We start from the raw sequence: 17,781 nt of genomic DNA, 5'->3' as shown, positions 1-17,781 counted from the left end.
CGGCCAGTCGCCGCTCCTCGCACCGGCTGCAAGCACGCGCGCACGTGCCACGCTCTCACGCGATGCAAATACACTCCAACTGATCGCATAATAACAACACCACAATGCCATAAACTCAACTCAATAATTTGCACTATAATGGAAAGCGGATGAAAGTAAAATTCCAAAACCAGTGACATTCGCCAAGTGACCAGTGATTGTTTTTTGGTAGTGGAATTAAAATTATTTTGAAGGTGAGTTTTGTTGTGAATTCTGGTACAAAGTGGAATGACGCTTAGAGTGACGTATACTTAGTCCATTTACAAAATATTTTTTCAATCAATATCATAGACCTAGTCTTATTTACATTTCCTTAAACCTTACTGCTACTTTATTTAATCTTATCCGTTAAAGTAGGTATGTTTTGAAATTAAGCGTTAACTGGAACATTGTTTCATTTGTAGAAAGAAATAATTGTTCCCTTAGCGTACACCTATTTAGCTATTAATTAATTATTTACTCTCATTATAAATGAAGTGTTAGTGTCCAATACATGGCGGGCACTTGTTAATTTTATCTTTGGTTCCTGAGTAGGTAAGCCCTCTTCTAAAATCGTGATAAGTAGTTAAATGACGACTACAAAAATATGCAGGTTCATAAAATAAAAGATTTGTAAGTAAGATCTTTAAGAGCGGCTGATTCGTCATCTAATGTGGGATATCCAGATATGACAAAAAATACATAAGTCGATATACATAAGTATTTGTGTTCCATTAGCATCGCCAACACCCAAATGGTGAGATCAATAGTGGACAGTGCGCTGTAGTGATTATCGTCAACAAGTGATCCTCGGTGCTGGTGATGGAGGCGGTATGCGCGCGCGGCGACGCGGCGTGCGAGGCGCGCGCGCTGGCGGCGGCGTTGCACTCGCTCAACCTGTACTGCGCGTCCATCAGCGCCGCGCTCATGTGCTGCTGCGCTCCTCTACACAAACACTACAGGTACAACACTACTCAGTCCATCCTCTGAGCCTTTTTCCCAACTATGTTGGGGTCGGCTTCCAGTCTAATCGGATGTAGCTGTGTACCAGTGTTTTACAAGGAGCGACTGCCCTATCTGACCTCCTCAGCCCAGTTACCCGGGCAACCCAATACCTCTTGGTTAGACTGGTATCAGACTACCCGTAACGTCTGCCAAGGATGTTCAATGACTACTCAGTATCGCACTAATATGCACACCCGATAACGCTAATCCTCATTGATTCTAGTATAATTACTCCAAAATCAAGCTTCAGCATAATAATAAATCGGATAAGCATTCATAAGAAATGATTAATCACAACTTTCGAGGATACTGGATTTGGATTATCAATTAAATAAAAACAGTTTCCTTCTATAAAATATGAAGATTATGCTATCAGGTTATTCGTCGAACATTTTTTTTTATAGGGAAGGAAAAACAACATCAAAATTCACATGTTGAAGTCATTACAGTTTTGACCATGTTCATGATATTGATTTTTATTTCATGACTTTCTCGGTATTCCTCATTAAAAATACACTGGAAAGTAATTACTTATGTGGTTATAGGTATAATACGCATTTCTTTAAAAAATAATTAAAGTGGACCTCTTGAATTTTGTTAAACTTGTAGAGGTATTAATCTGATGACCTGAAATCTAGTTTAGGTGCCTATATTCAACTACATTGTATGCGCAATTAAAGATTACCAGAAAATGATAACTTTCGTTCTTGTTTAAATATTTCATCTTGAATTGACATAACAAACGCACGCAGGCACTCTAAACGGTGGCGTGGTCAAAATGTAAGAGGAGTGGCAAGCCTGGTGCTGGCAGCGGCGTGGTGCTGCGACGCGGCGGCGGCGTTGCTCCGGCCAGCCGACACCGTGCGCCTGGTGGCCGCGCTCATGGCGCCCTGGTCGTGGCTGGCCGCGGCCGCCTTCCACGTGGCTCTCTGGACCCGGCGCTCCGCAGCCCCCATCCTCTACCTTGCCATATACTGGATGCTCGCCGCTGCCTCTGCAGGGAGCATACTATGGCAACACCTCGTCACCGGAGCTGCGACCACTCACGTAGAACTGTACACACAAGGCGTTTCCTTACTGATGGCATTACTGATATCTGTCGTTGACTGCATTTGTTTTTATGACGAGGTAATTTATCCATCAACGTAACTGCAATATTATTTATTTCAAAGGATGTATCTATTTAATACTACATGATAATGTTGCCAATCCTAGTTTACAAGTTTTAATTGACGTTATGCTATGCTTTATGAGGATATGCGATTGTTACGTCCTTTGATACCTGCCTTTTTCTTACCCATAAATACATATAGAAACGATTACCAATAAATATTAATCGCAACAGATCCTTAAACGCAAGCTTTTGTTTGTGACAGCACTCGCGTAACCATTAGGGGGTTACGCGGTGTCCTGCGTGAGCGACGAACGCGACGCGACGCGACGCAACACGACGCGACGTAATGCGACGCGATGCTATACGCGACAGATGTCCTACGTGATTTTGGTCATTACTTCTCAAATCATGGAGAAGTTGTGTTACAATTTTGCTTGAAAGTTCATATTTAAAGTACAGACAGCAACAATCTTCCAACTTGTTTGTACTAATAAACGATTTCTTTAATATTTATGTTTTTTTTGTCCCACAACAATCAACGCTTCTGAATAGTTCGCGGTGTCGCGTCTGGTCGCCCTCAAAACAAGTACGCGTTACGTCGCGTCTCGCCGCAGACTGTCACATAGGCCGCATGTAGGGAATTCCTTTGAGTTGATCGCGTTCGTCGCGTTCGCAGCGTCGCGTCGCGTCGCGTTCGTCGCTCACGCAGGACACCGCGTTAGCGACTCATTCCATTTAGGTTTTCTATAGCCATTATATTTAAAGATTATCTAAGCACGTCATATCCGTCGCACTCGGAGTTGCTGTAGTGTGGGTACTACAGATATAAATACGCATCTCACGCAGTTAATGTTTATAACATGCTAATTGTTTCGTGGAGCGTAATCCTATCCCCTTACGTATTTATTGACTTAGCGCACATAACTTGATAAGTGTTCCGCCTAAGCGTCGTCCTACAGTTAGTCGATTCAGCTAGTCACCGATTAAACACCTTATTGAATTGTAAACATACGTTACAACTTAAGTCCAACGACACTATAAATTGACATAGGTACATTTACATGCACCTATTTATCATCCATAGTTAGTTTTTTTGGATAGTTCGCTATTTACCAGCTCAGCCTCAACTTGCCCGATTCGTACCTATGTTTATTTCAGCAGTACTTAAATAAAACTAAGGTTTTCAAAACTCAATTGGTGTTATGGCTTAACGCATCTACCTTCGTCTTCCCCGTAATTGTGACATCATTAGAAATAACCGTCTTCTTCCTCTTGTTAATAGAGATTATTGTATTTGAAGCAATGTTTAAAGAGGTTATTAAACTTAAACAGACTTTTGTTCAAACGGTCAAACTTAGAATTATTTTAACAATAATTAACCTCGTTATTTGCATGGAATCTAAGTCAGTAGGTTATTTTGTTGCAAAAGGAATTTCCACTTCTTAGCACCTTTCCAATAGACTATCTTTTGCAGCGGGTAGCTGTATAAAAAGGGTCAACTTGAATCTAGGGATGAGTTGAGCTGATACCTCTTTGCCAGAAGCAAACAGCTACCACACACAAGTCATACATAGAATCGTTAAGAGCATGAAGGCCTTCTTAAACAAACTCAGGATGATCGAATAACCTCATAAAGTATACTTATTTGGCAGTATTACGTATGACTATTATATAGTAAACGGCCTCCATATTATTCAAATTATTTCATCTATATTGTATCAAGGACTCATCGGGAATAAACGCTCAGAAGCTTGACATCTGCCTGCAGATACAATCTATTTTAAATACTATTTGTATAGCAATAACGCTCAAATATTTAGATAAATACTATTGCTTGCGATTAGAAGAAATATAAGAAGCGTCGAAAATTATGACTGCTTATTAAATTGGGTCTATAAATACTGACTTCCGTTCCGTTTGTAGATACCGTGACTTCAATAATAGACACCAAGTAAATAGTAACATGCATTCCAGTGATACGTGCGTAACAAAATGATGTGCATGTTTGTCGCATATCATTATCCTCTAGTAGCGGACCGTTACGTGCCGGTGCTACTTTCTCTTTATAACTAAATAAAATGACAGCGTATTGAGCTTAAAACTGGGAGCACTGGAATAGAATATAGAGATGTTCGCCTGTACGGTGCATGAGTCAGGACGAGCCGCCGCCGCCGGCGCCAGCCGTCGCGTAAGGAATACATCGGTGGAGACGATTTTCACAATGCGTCTGGCGCCGCTCTCAGATGGTATTTCCCATGAGTGCACGTACGGTCAATACGAATGTTATACATATTTGCTCTCAGTTCGCACGTATCATATTCAAGCCTATTATTTATTTGACGATGGGATTAGGTGATATTAATGTACCTACTTATTAATATGATTTACTTAACACCATTTCAGGTTACGAAACGCTTCAGAAATGACTTGAAATCAAATATCCCAAATATCTGTTATAAACACAACGACACTCACTTCTATTCAAAAATCACGTTCTTTTGGTTGAATTCTTTATTACATAAAGGATATAAGTCACCACTGGAACCAGATTATTTGGGAGAACTTCCAGAAGACGAACATTCATTAAAATATTATAAAGAATTTTTGAAAATATTTCAGAACTTAGACGTACGTATATTAATTACTTTATAGTTTTGGAGTTCTTAACCTAACCATACTCGATCACAGATTCGTTGTCCATGTTTCAGAATTCAAATGCTAAAGATGGGAGCCCCAGTCTATGGTCATGTTACATTCGTAAAGTTTGGCCAAACTTTTATATCGCTGGAATATTAAAATTGTTTGGCGACATGATCGGTGTGGTACCTCCCTTAGGACTGGCCATTATAATACAGTACATGGAAAGTCCCTCTAAAATAGACAATTCCAGTACACAAGTGACTGTAGAAGAATTCTTCAAGAACGGATATGTAATGCTTCTTATAATTACGATGGCGCTAATTAGCCAAGCATTCTTATCTCAGAATTCAACACATTTAGTGACGGTCGAAGGCACAAGACTGAAGACGGCTTTACAAGTTTGTTCATTATGACTTCTCAGCTTTTATTAAATTATATTTATTTGCTTTTGAAATGTTCCCTTACGTAATTTATAATAGTTTTGCATTTTATGCAGTTTTTTATTGACAGAGCATGGTCTACGACAAGTGTATGAGGCTGGCGCCGTGGTCATCGACAGACGCCGACGATGACGAAGACTCGCGACTGTTGCCCGACTCCGAAGACAGTAGCTCCACGAGGAGTGGGCTCATAACCAATCTAGTCTCACAGGACACGTACAATATCATGTCGTGTGTGTGGATATGTCATTACATTTGGGCAATACCTCTGAAGGTAAGTTATCCCTATTGATAGAGGGAACCTCATTATCATGTAAAGTAAGAGTACCCGCAAATGACAGACATTTTAAGTCGGCCGAGGGGGAGGGTGTACATTACGACTATCAGCTATTTGACCAGAGTCAGATCGACCAAAACTGAATGAATTCTCAATTTTCAAAAAGAACTGTCGCGCCAACTGTCCGTCTGTTCAGTCTGCAGTATGCGGGTAGGCTAATGAGTATTAGGGACAAACACTCATCACTTTCATTATTTTACAGGTAATAGTGATATTGTATTTATTATATACCAAACTGGGCGTGAGTGCAATCATAGGGACTGCTGCAAGTGTTCTAGTAATCACGCCATTGCAGTTTTACATTGGAAAGAAATTATCGGACAATTCAAAGGACATATCAAAATGCACAGATCACAGATTATCAAAAATGACGGAAATATTACACGGCATGGATGTGATCAAGCTTTACGTTTGGGAAGATTTGTTCAAAGAGAAAATTTTACAATTAAGAGAACTCGAATTGAAACTTCTAAATAAAGATTCTGTTTACTGGAGTTTCTTGAGTAAGATTTTAAATAATACTCATGTCATGTTTTATTTTTCAAGTTTGAATATGTTCTTAATGTGTGATGATGTTTAAAAAAATGACAAAATATTTTCAGCTTTCACAACTCAAATATCTTCGATAATGATAACTGCAATCACTTTTACCGTTTACTACTTATTAGACAATAACAGTCAGTTAACGGCTACTAATGTATTCGCTGGATTAGCGTTATTTAATCAACTCACTGTTCCCCTTCTCATACTGCCTGTAACAGTGCTAATGGTTATTCAAGCGATGGTAAGGACAACATATTAATATTCATCTATGCATAATTGATGCATTTGTTCTAACTGGCCAACTACCAGTAAATAAAGATTGCATTTATTTCATCTAGGTCAGTACAAAGAGGATTCGAGACTTTTTAGAACTTCCTGAATCGAACAATGTACAAGAAGGTAAAGATGAAGAACGAAAGAAATCTACAGAAGACCGAAGTCAAGAAGTATTCTTAGACAGGAATGAATCCGAAGTTAGTAACGTAATCAGTAAAGACGAAACTGACGGTGAATGTGTCGATCAGTTTTCTGATGACGAGGTGTTCACGATGGCAACTCGTAGATCTGGCCCCTTGGTTACGTTTAAGAATGCAGCCTTCACTTGGGGCAAAAGGAGTGATATGCTGTTAGAAATAGATGACCTAGAAATTCCAACAGGTCAGTAGCATTTTACAAGCCTCTATGCAGAAAGTCTGCTATTCGTAAATATACATACATAATAATTTATACAATATATATTTTTTATTTTACTATGACTCTATTTCAATCCAGGAAAACTAATAATGGTAGTTGGAGCTACTGGATCTGGAAAGTCTTCATTGCTGTCTGCAATTCTTGGGGAGATGTATCTGGATAGAGGAGAGGTCGTTTATAACAAGTAAGGATAACATTTTCATAATAGGAAGTACCCACTTATTAACCCCGAAAACGTTTAGTTTCTACTTGGATAACGGAAAGTACCATAAAAACTTTTCCAGTTAATCGAACAGGATCATTCAGCTTTCTATGTCAGACACAGCCGCACTTCACATAGCTAGTTAACGTAGAAGTCTAACTACTCCCTCGGGACAAGAACCGATGGAATGTTTCTACCCATAAACGAAAATAGAGTAGCAATTTGAAACTAATTACCTTAATTAAACATTGCCGTTGTACGTATCTCATAGCTTAATTGGTGACCGACAGGCAAATACCGAACACAATGCTTCAATTCACACAATTACATTCTGTAATTAAAACGTTCAATAAACGAAGGCATAACCCCGAGGTAAGCCACAAATTCAACATCATTGTTGCAATAAATAAGCCGGCACTACATTACATTCTGTCCACTGGCATACCTGTATTTAATTTATGCCAATATTATTTGTCATAATATATCTTCAACTATTTACAAGCTCACGACTTCATAATTAGTATGTTATACAAACAGTTTGAACAGCATAAAATACTGTTTAGAGTTAAAGCAATAAATGTTTGAGATACAGTATGTATGGCATCATATGATCTGTTTGTGGGTAGGTACTGCTCCATGTGGTACGCGGGACAGCCGCCGTGGCTGCTGGAAGGCTCGGTGCGCAACAACATCGTCATGGACAGCTCGTGGTGCCAGAGAAAATACGGCCGCGTCTTGCGAGCGACCGGTTTGAGACCCGACCTGCAGCTTTTACCAGGCAAGAAAGTAGATTATAAATTGAACGTTATTTAAAGATCTTATAGCTAATGAAGTATCAAACAACGTACAGTGTATGCAATCAAACTGCCAGCAAATGAATCGGAGCACGTGTATACAGTTACGAATGAAATCATTAATCTGGAACGATCGAACAATGATGGTTATTATTATGCTTATAGATAGATATGCAGGCCAGTATACAATTGTGTATGATGTGTCGTATGTGCGGTGATTATGAATGTTTGGAAACAGAGGGTGACGCGACTCGGCTGGGCAGCCACGGCGCGCCGCTGTCGGGCGGACAGCGCATGCGCGTGTGCATTGCGCGCGCGCTGTACTCGGGCGCGCAGCTGCTGGCGCTGGACGAGCCGCTGGCCGCGCTGGACGCTCCACTGGCGCGGCACCTGGTGATGCGCGCGCTCGTGCCCGCCGCGCGCGCCGGACGCACTGTCCTCGTCGCCACCAACAGACTCGAACTCTTACATTATGCCGACTTGGTAGGTGGCCAGTGATAACAAACAAAGACAATCTTTGCGACTTGATGATAATCAAGCCACAGAAATATTCGGATTTTAATGAGTGCATGCTCGGACACCTTTCTGGTAAATCCAATAAGAACCCATGGTAACGTAACGCCCGCTCACACATTTGAACAAATAATATCAACAGTCGCAATTGCTGTAGGCGGAAGCAAGATATTTCCTGGTAAATCTATATGAATTGGTAGATATTAAATACTTACGTATTAGATATTTTCCTATTCAATCATTCAAGGGCACGCAATGCATGGCTAACAGCGCGTGAAACCCTGGTTAATCGTAATCCTAACTCACATGAACAAAGTAATAAATTTAAGTGCTGAAAATTATATGCACTTTTCGCATGATTAAATTCGGTTGTCTGCAAATTAATAAGAGACTAATGCCAATATCTGTAAGCATTACAATCAAGTTACTCGCTTGAGTGACCTCTATACATATTTGTTCATTTATAATTGGTTCATAGTCTTAACTCAACCTTTGTAATGTAGCTTATGGTGGGGCAGGTAGACCAAGATCCTGGCCTAGTAAAAAACAGATGAAGTTACCTAATGGGTCATGGGTGTTCCTAGATAATAGCAATGGAAGGAGGTCGAGTATCAGGCGTGGGGCGCGGCGCGGCGTGCGAGGGCGCGCTGGCTCGCTGGGCGCGGCTGGCGAACGAGGCGCGCACGGCGGCCGCGCGGGCTGGGGCCGGCCCGCCCGGCGGCGCCGCCCGCGAGCGCTCCCGACTCGTGCGCGCGCTCAGCAGGGCCCGCTTCCAGAGGTGCAACTCCGACGAGACCACGGTAAATTGATTTTAAGCGGAGACTGAGGTATACTAGGAACTATGAACTGCTGACTTACGAGAAGTTTACAGATCTTTCAAGCAATGAGATTTAGGAACGACCCGGTGAAACTATTGGCAACCCTAGCGATGTACCAAAGACAAAGACGACCAATTCCGCTAGTTTCCTAAATAAAACCAATTAACTATTTCTAGCAAATGATACCGAATAAGAAGTTTTTAGGTACAATTAAATTCACATTTTGTACGACCATGAGGTCATGGCATGTTTTTTACCGGCCTATTCTTAGATACGGATGAGCACATGCAACAGATGTGTTATTATTTATTAGTTTTAAAACTTATGTGACAATGAGTTCGTTCACATCGAATATTTGGACAATGGCTATGTTTTGCTATATGAGATTAACACGTTGAAAAACGTGACCCTATTTGTTTACAATAGCTACGAGGGGAAACCAAAATGTTTGACTATTCGAACGCCCAATTTTACTACCTATAAAGTTTATAGATTGACTATAAATATAAAGCAGGCAGCCGCTCTTTATGAAATACTGATAGGTACTTACACGGACCTACTTCCACTGAGAATATGAGCATCTTGGAGCATCTGACTTCACCAATGGGTCTTGTGTGTCATTTAGGTGGGCATCAGCGAAGCAGCAGGCGCGCACTTGCTCCCAGAGCTGACAACTTGCGCTGTGGGTAGCTGGCGGCGTCGCGTGTCCTCACACCCTCGACCAGCACTCTCCAGGCAGCTGTCCTCGCCGCCACCTTCCATGTACAATTACAAGTAAGTTCACTTTATTATCATACACTACGCTGCACTAGCTCATGATTATTACTAGGTCCAGCGAACCTGCCGTAGTGGGCACTGTTGTTATGTCCAGATCAATAAATAATTCACTTATGCTTCCTAACAGTAGTTAGTACATACATTACAATAGTAGGTTACAGTAGCTGCTGTCCGCCCGTTAGATACTCCCCTATGTACTCATATACTTCCTTGTACCCCTATGTACTCTCCCTGTATACTCCTTTATTCCCTCCTCTTATATATCTACATATAGGTACACTCCTTTATCTACTCCATATGCTCTAGCTGCATGGTCCTCCTATACTCCTATGTATCCTACTCCACGTATAGGCCGGCCCAAAGTATTCCTATTAAGCATTCGCTTTGACATTATTAGATTCAAATTCGATATTCATCACTTCCTAATTGTTAGATGGCGACCGGATGTCCGAAGAGCCGTGAGTGCAGATGAGTCTAACGCAGCTTTACAGAGAGAGGCCAGCATGCTGCGGCGGTGGTTACGGCCCAAGGCACCGCGTAATCTCAACAGGTTAGATTTTTATATGCCCTGGTGAAAGAAATATCTTTCATTTAATGAGATGATGTTCAGTTTTAGTCATAATAAATCGTACGTATTATTAGGATTATTATATTTACAGGTTTACACCAAGAACGTTACGCAGACTGATAAGCTCAGATTCTGAAGGTGTTATGGAAGATATTGAAAATAGGGGTGTGTACTTATGCTTTATATTCCTACGTAAATGTTGAAATCCAGAAAAATTATGTCGAATTAATCCGTTTCAGATGTCGTTGATGATTCTATGGTTGACACAACGCCGTATAGTTCATTGACCTCCAATGGCATCGAAACGAACAACACCATTGTTGTAGATGAAGATGACACCGTACCGAAAGTGGAAGAAGTAAACGAGGTGAGTCTGACTCTAGGTCAAACCTTGCACTAACAACCACGAGTTACTTTAATGAGAAACTGCACTAGGTAGCTACCCAATCTTCCTGCACCGAATTAAAAGTTTCTTTCATTAAAGAGTATCTCTTAACATTTATTTTTGTTTCAGAGGCAAAAACTACGACAACAAGAGCTGTTATTGAAAGGCATGCGATCTATAACAGATTTGTTTTTCGATTTCCAGTGCGCTATTTGGTGGGAGTATGCGCAAGCGTGTCGGTGGTGGGGCATCGCGTACTGGCTGGCGGCGGCCGCAGCGCAGGCACTCGCTCTAGCCGCCGACTACTGGCTCACCTACACCACGTCACAAAGCAAGGAGACACAGCTCACTGACTCGCAGGTGAGGCTAATGTACTTTTAAGTAGGATAATATGCCACACTTTCTACGACACAACTCTCTAGATGAAATAACGGTGTGGCATGAAATTGTGATAATTATGACTATATATCTATATCCCTTTGTTAAGAAGTTCGATGTTACAATAAATGATTTCTAATATACTTACATTTGAATTCATTGTATACCGATAAAGTGTCAGTTACTTAACTGATATTTAATGTTATCTGCCGGATAAAGGCTGCTTATAATTTCTACCAGATACTACTATCCGAGACCTGTAAAACCAAAACTTATAGTTTATCAATCAGAGACTTTATAATTAACCGGTGAAATTGTCTACAAGCATGCCAATTCTATTCCACATATTTTCCTTCTTCAGACATGGAGTGGCGTGAGTACATACGCGATGTGGTGCGGCGGCGGCGCGCTGGCGGCGGGCGCGGCGCAGGCGGCCAACGCGTGCGCCTCGGCCAAGGCACGCCGCACGCTACACGAGCGCCTCCTCCACGCCACGCTGCGCGCCCCGCCGCACCATCTGCGAAGTGCTCCCCTTGGAGATACACTGCATCGCTTCTCGGCAGACATCTTGGTCATCGATAAGGTATGGCAGAACACCAGATTTAAGTTTTCGTGTGTCAACTCATTTACAATGATCATCATCTCTCGAGCCTTTTTCCAACTAAGGGTTAGGTCGGCTTGCAGTCTCACTGGGTGCAGCTGAGCACCAGTGTTTTACAAGGAGCGACTACCTATCTGACCTCCTCGACCCAGTTACCCAGGCAACCCAGTACCCCTCACTCACAAAACTCATTTACAATGACAGCACACTAAATATGCCTTCACTTACCACAGAAACTCCCGACAGCAATCAGCCGCTGGGCGCAGCTCGCTCTACTATGTGCGGCGGCCATGCTAGTGAACGCGGTCATCGCGCCGTGGACTCTTCTGGCGTCGGTGCCGGCGCTGCTGTGCTATCTCTTCCTGCAGTCGGTCTATCTGTGTAACGCTAGGTACATAAGTAGTAAGTAAATACAACGTAGAACGGTCAATGGACGTGAGGCGCGAAGAATGAATTAAGCGTGTCGGATGAGCGCAATAATACTTAAACAACATCACGCGGATACATTAATTACTTTCGTTCAGCTTAACTTATAGTTTAATTATTTACAGGTCAATCATATAACTATTTTTTGTTATTGCTGCTTTAAAAAGTACAGTAATTAGCAAATATTTGTCACTTTAGAGAGCTGCAGAGCGCAGAGGCGCAGAGCGCAGCGGGCGTGGTGTCGCTGTGTGCGCAGACATGCGCGGGCGGCAGCACCATCCGCGCCGGCCGCCTGCAGCCGCGCATGCGCGACACCTACCAGCGCGCTCTCGACAACAACCACAACACTCTGCTCCTGCTGAATGCCGCCAACCGCTGGCTTGGATTGACACTGGTACGATACTCTGAACTCTGATAAGCATGTCACTCATCGTAGGGTCTATCCTAAGACGAGAGAAACGCACTAAATACAGTTTAGGAAAAATAGAGTCACATTAAATCGCCCTGATGTTCCTTCGTGTTGGTAAGCTCAATAACTTTCGCTACATAGTTTCGTAAGTAATTTAAAACTAGGCACCTATTACCAAATGATGTGTATAGATATTATAGTCAATTAAACATGTTGCAGGACTTGGTGGGGGCCGGGTGCGTTTGTGCTGTGTTGGCGGTGTGCCTGCAAGGCGGCGGGGGCGGTGCGAGCGCGGGGCTGGCGGGGGCGTACGCTCTGCTGCTGCCCGCCTACCTCGCGCACCTGGCTAAGTGCCGCGCAGACTTGCACCTGCAACTGGCAGCACTTGAACGCGTGCATGATGATACCAATGTGCCGCAAGAAGACTATAGGGATGACTGTAAGTAGGCATCCCATCAAATGGCATTTTTATCTACTATAGTATACTTGTATGGAAGATACTCCTCGGGGAGTCACGGGTCCTAAAAATAGTAGCTTTGGCACACCCAGGTATATCTTTCGAGGATCGCTATAACTACTTTTATCCACCTGTTACCAAAAGGTATTAAACTTTTCAGGTCCCATACCCGTCGGTTGGCAGAGAAACGGGAAAATAGAATTTGAAAACGTCAGCATTCAGCATGAACCAGGATCTACGTCGATACTTAGGAATATAAACCTTACCATATCTCCCGGTGAAAAGGTAACCTTGAACTTCTTCGTCTATTTTCCTAGACCACAAGAATTTTTTGCAATACACTATAAAGTATATATTGTAGAACTTAACAGTAAATATTTAAAAATCAGGTAGCAATTTGCGGTAGAAGCGGCAGCGGTAAGTCAACATTACTTCTAACGTGCGCCGGAGCGACCACGATCAGCAGTGGCCGCGTGCTCATCGACGGCGAGGACATCACCCGCGTGCCGCTGCGCGCGCTACGGCACCGCGTCGTGCTCGTGCCGCAGGACCCCGCCATGTTCTCCGGCACGCTCAGGGAGAACCTCGACCCACTTGCCGTACATACCGACGAAGAGATCTGGCACAGTCTCAGAGCTGTCGGACTGTTCGACTTTGTGTCAGCCCAGCCTGCAGGATTGGGTATGTGTAACACTTATGACCGTGAATATGGTTTCCTGTCCGATCTTCTTCGGAAGACTTTTTTGAAATCTTGCAAGAAGTGTGACATTTTTGATGAGTTTGACTATTTGATATGGGACCTAACTTTTGCCATCCTCAAAGGACAATGCTATTCTTTGTATGGAAGTTAGGATCAAGTGTTGCCCACAGTAACTGCATAGTGCATGTTCCATAGGCTTATATTAGGTCCCAGACCAAAGCAATTCGAAACCTATCCCGGGAGTCCTGAGAAAAACTGGTTTGACTCTTATTCAATATTACATAAAAATAAGCTTACGAACTCTTAACTATTCCACTTTTATTACCTTAATTGAAATGAATTATATTCATTGACAAATACGAGGTATTGTACACGACAACTTTTTTTTAACCGACTTCCAAAAATGGAGGAGGCTCTTAATTCATTTGTATTCTTTTTACGTTCGTACGTGCATAACTCCGTCGTTTACCAATCGATTTCAAGAATTATTTTATTGTTTGAAAGGGCTTACTTCCTCAATGGTTCATTTATCATCCGGCCCAGGGTCTGGTGATGGAATCTCTAAAATAATCGGGAGCGACTCTCGAAAAATTGTAGACACATATCGAGTAAAACCTTGTCATTCGGGTATAGATATGTGTCAGACACCACAAAACTGTAAAGGTTAAGATCTGACCTGACAATGGAGACGACAGAGAGATGAGGGAACTCCTCAACGGTATCTACTAACTACCTCATGTTCGAGCTTATTTTATTCGTCTTGATAAGATTTTTCTAGGCGCCTTGTAGATTTAAACCGTAAATTCAAAAATATTGCGGTAATTGCCTTTTTTTCAGAAAATCATTGTCAGTTCTTATTAGAATCCAACGCTTTTAGAATTTATTTGAAAATCACAGTAAAAAAAAACCCATTCCAACATTTTCCAGTACTGGATCCTGACAGCGAGATCCTGTGCAGTGAGATTGACAATATGCATATGAGTAAGACTTATTTGGCAGAAATGTCTTATCAGATTAATTTCTCGGGACCCCTGGGACCGATTTCAAAAATATTTTGATTTCATGTTTAGAGTGAAGTAAAGAATCTATTTTAATCACTCCCACTACTGGGCAAATGGCACAGGCTTTGTGAAGCGACTGTTCATGTGGAATATAAGAACCGGTTTTTCACCCGGACCCTAGGGACCGATATCAAAAATATTTTAATTTCATGTTAAAAGTGAAGTAAAGAATTTACTTTAACCACTCCCACTACTGGGCAAATGCCAAAGACTTTGTTAAGTGAATATCTAAGGAGAACATTTGAACCGGTTTTTCTCGGGACCCCTGGGACCGATTTCAAAAATATTTTAATTTCGTGTTAAGAGTGAAGTAAAGAACCTATTCCAATCACTCCTACTACTGGGCAAATGGCTCAGGCCTTGTAAAGTGACTCTTCATGGAGAATATTTGAACCGGTTTTCCTCGGGACCCCAGGAGCGATTTAAAAAATATTTGCATTACGTGTTCAGAGTGCACTAAGGAACCCCCTGGAACTACTCCCACTGCTGGGCAAACTATGAGCCCAGACCCTGGCATTGTCCTTTAAATATTGTAGAATAGTCAACTCTATTATGTACTTTATATAAGGTATTTAGCTAAGTTGATAATGACATCAATAACATCACTGGTCTAGTTCTCCACAAGCCCCTTACCTCACTGCTCACCGTTCTCACAATTCACACTTCTTGCAACTTGCACTTCTCCAAACACAATTCTTGTATATTACACTTTGTTACTTCTAATAAATATTTTTCATTTCTTTTTCTCACCGGTCTGTGCAGAGTGCAGCGTGTGCTCGCGGCCTGGCGGCGCGGGCTGGAGCGCGGGGCGCGCGGGGCGGGTGGCGGCGGCGCGCGCGGCGCTGCACGCGCGGCTGGCGGGCGCGTTGCTGCTGGACGAGCCGGCCGCCGCGCTCGACGCCAGCGCGGAGCGAGCGCTACTCTCCGCTCTAGCAGCTGTTGCACCTCATACTACTATTATTACTGTGGCGGTAAGTACCTAACCCTTTACGCAAAAGTAGAGGTATAGATTGTCAAAATGGTGGCCAGAAGCCTGGACCACCCAAATCCAAGAAACACGCCCTGCCCAAGAGGTTTAATTTATTTTCAAGCAGTTCAAGTTCCTTTCAAGCAGTCAGTTACAAAGCAAAACCTGGATTAATTTCTGACACGGTCACATTTAAGTAGGGCTGCCATCCGTCCGGGTTTCCCCGGATTTGTCCTCGTTTGGAGGCCGTCCGGGGGCCGTCCGGGCGGGGTTTCAAGAAGTGTCCGGACACTTTTCATATAAGGAAGCACCTCATTTAATTTAAGTATATGTTAATAACAAATGGATTACAAATTAGGTATTATTTTGTTAAAAAAAAATCGTACTTGTTCGGGAAAAAAGGCGATTTACGTAAAATGTCCGGATTTTTTTAATATTTGTCCGGGTTTGGCGAAATTCGTGATGGCAGCCCTACATTTAAGCGTAATGGTCGCATTGGTGGTAAAAAAATTAAGATAAGGGGAGGTTAACGAATTCATCAATTCGGAAAGAATTTGGATTTACCACCATTATAAGTACTTATAATGAAACTTGCTCGCGGGAGGACTTAATGAGCGCATCCGGCCGTGCTCTCGCTGTGGCGGTATACCTATTGGGCTGACATAGTGCAGTCTCAATATACGACATGTCATCGACACGAAAGAAGATGTACTTATATACTTACTTCTTTCTATACCTACATGTCTAGATATTCACGAACATCAGTATCATACCAAAACTACCTACTAACTAATACATGTTTCCAGCACCGCATCTCTTCAGTGCGCGGTTACGAGCGCAGCGTGGTGTTGGACAGCGGCTGCATCGTGGAGCTGGGCGCTGTGGCCACGCTACTGTCGCAGCCAGCCTCTCGACTGGCGCGAATGCTTGCTGCAGCTCAACGACAGAACTAATCTGACCTGCTTCCACTTTTATATGAGGCCTGGTTAATCGGTCAAATAACTTTACCCCTCTGAAGATAGCTACAGTGACTAGGGTGAGGTTCAGTCAGAACCTACTAACAAACGCATGCGCAAGGCGTCAAGTGACTGACTTCTGAGCGGGAAAATTATTTGACGAGAACTTTACTTGACGAGTCTTTAGTTAGCGAATCACTTAGCTAACCAGAGTGACTACGATGTAACCCGCATATCATGTGTACAAGAGTGTATATGAAGTATTCATGATGAGAATTTGTATTCTGCTCTCTGCACTGACTAAGGAGGCGTTACTTGACAAGGTGAAGTTACTCATACTCAGTTCTTGGAATAATGAGACACGGCACGGCGCCTGCGCAAATATTTGATGTTGACAGAACTAATGAATAAGAAAACATCATTCTGTATTCAAATGACCAGTATTTTAGTGAATAGACCCTTCGATATTTTATGAACATAAAGTTGGATTTCCCAGTGTTTTAATGTATGGCAAATCTGGTATACTTAAACCAAGAGCTTTAAATATATCAATAAAACATTTTAAATATTTATGCCAATAAGCATAATTTCTACAACAAAGTGATCTTATAAAGCTTCTGTTTATCCTTTTAAGGTACGGAACCCTAATGAATATCTTATCATCTAGCATGACGGCTAGCTATTAAACAAATTATTATGTATTTATTCCTTATTATATGGCCGTGAAACGCGGTCAATACATCAATTGACACTAAAGGAATTTCAGCTATTAATATATAAGTTGACATTGAATCTATCTGCGAGCTCTTTAACAACACAGTTGTTTACAGCCGTTATGTACGGTATCGATTTGTTGAAGCAAGAGAACGATTGGAGTGAATAAAATTAAGATTTGTATTCGTGACTATACTGCGATGTATTAATTTATTATTCAATTGTACCTTGTTTGTTCCAAATAAATGATAATTAAAACAGCAGT

General features: G+C 42.1%; 1 protein-coding gene across 2 annotated transcripts; it reads left to right on the top strand.

Annotated features, from left to right (window-relative positions):
- On the top strand, positions 1-17,779 carry LOC124631210 (ATP-binding cassette sub-family C member Sur-like). 2 transcript variants are annotated; one of them, XM_047165454.1, is made up of 26 exons: positions 1-233; positions 757-980; positions 1,776-2,151; positions 4,541-4,765; positions 4,846-5,175; positions 5,288-5,491; positions 5,757-6,057; positions 6,157-6,338; positions 6,436-6,754; positions 6,869-6,974; positions 7,619-7,770; positions 8,025-8,269; positions 8,884-9,099; positions 9,743-9,891; positions 10,328-10,444; positions 10,554-10,627; positions 10,702-10,829; positions 11,052-11,207; positions 11,587-11,808; positions 12,060-12,217; positions 12,451-12,646; positions 12,881-13,100; positions 13,279-13,403; positions 13,508-13,799; positions 15,642-15,850; positions 16,653-17,779. In XM_047165454.1, exons 2-26 carry the CDS (start codon positions 841-843, stop codon positions 16,797-16,799), a joined length of 4,989 nt encoding a protein of 1,662 aa, XP_047021410.1. In that variant the 5' UTR covers positions 1-233; positions 757-840; the 3' UTR covers positions 16,800-17,779. The 2 variants fall into 2 exon arrangements, with proteins under 2 accessions (XP_047021410.1, XP_047021411.1); XM_047165455.1 differs by lacking the exons at positions 1-233; positions 757-980; positions 1,776-2,151 and having other exon boundaries at positions 4,684-4,765; positions 4,862-5,175.
- Positions 17,780-17,781: the final 2 nt, after the last annotated feature.

This window comes from Helicoverpa zea, chromosome 6, assembly GCF_022581195.2.
Source record: "Helicoverpa zea isolate HzStark_Cry1AcR chromosome 6, ilHelZeax1.1, whole genome shotgun sequence".
In the NCBI taxonomy this organism is placed as follows: domain Eukaryota; kingdom Metazoa; phylum Arthropoda; class Insecta; order Lepidoptera; family Noctuidae; genus Helicoverpa; species Helicoverpa zea.
The sequence above is the reverse complement of the archived record's forward strand: the minus strand, read 5'-3'. Positions and strand labels throughout refer to the sequence as shown.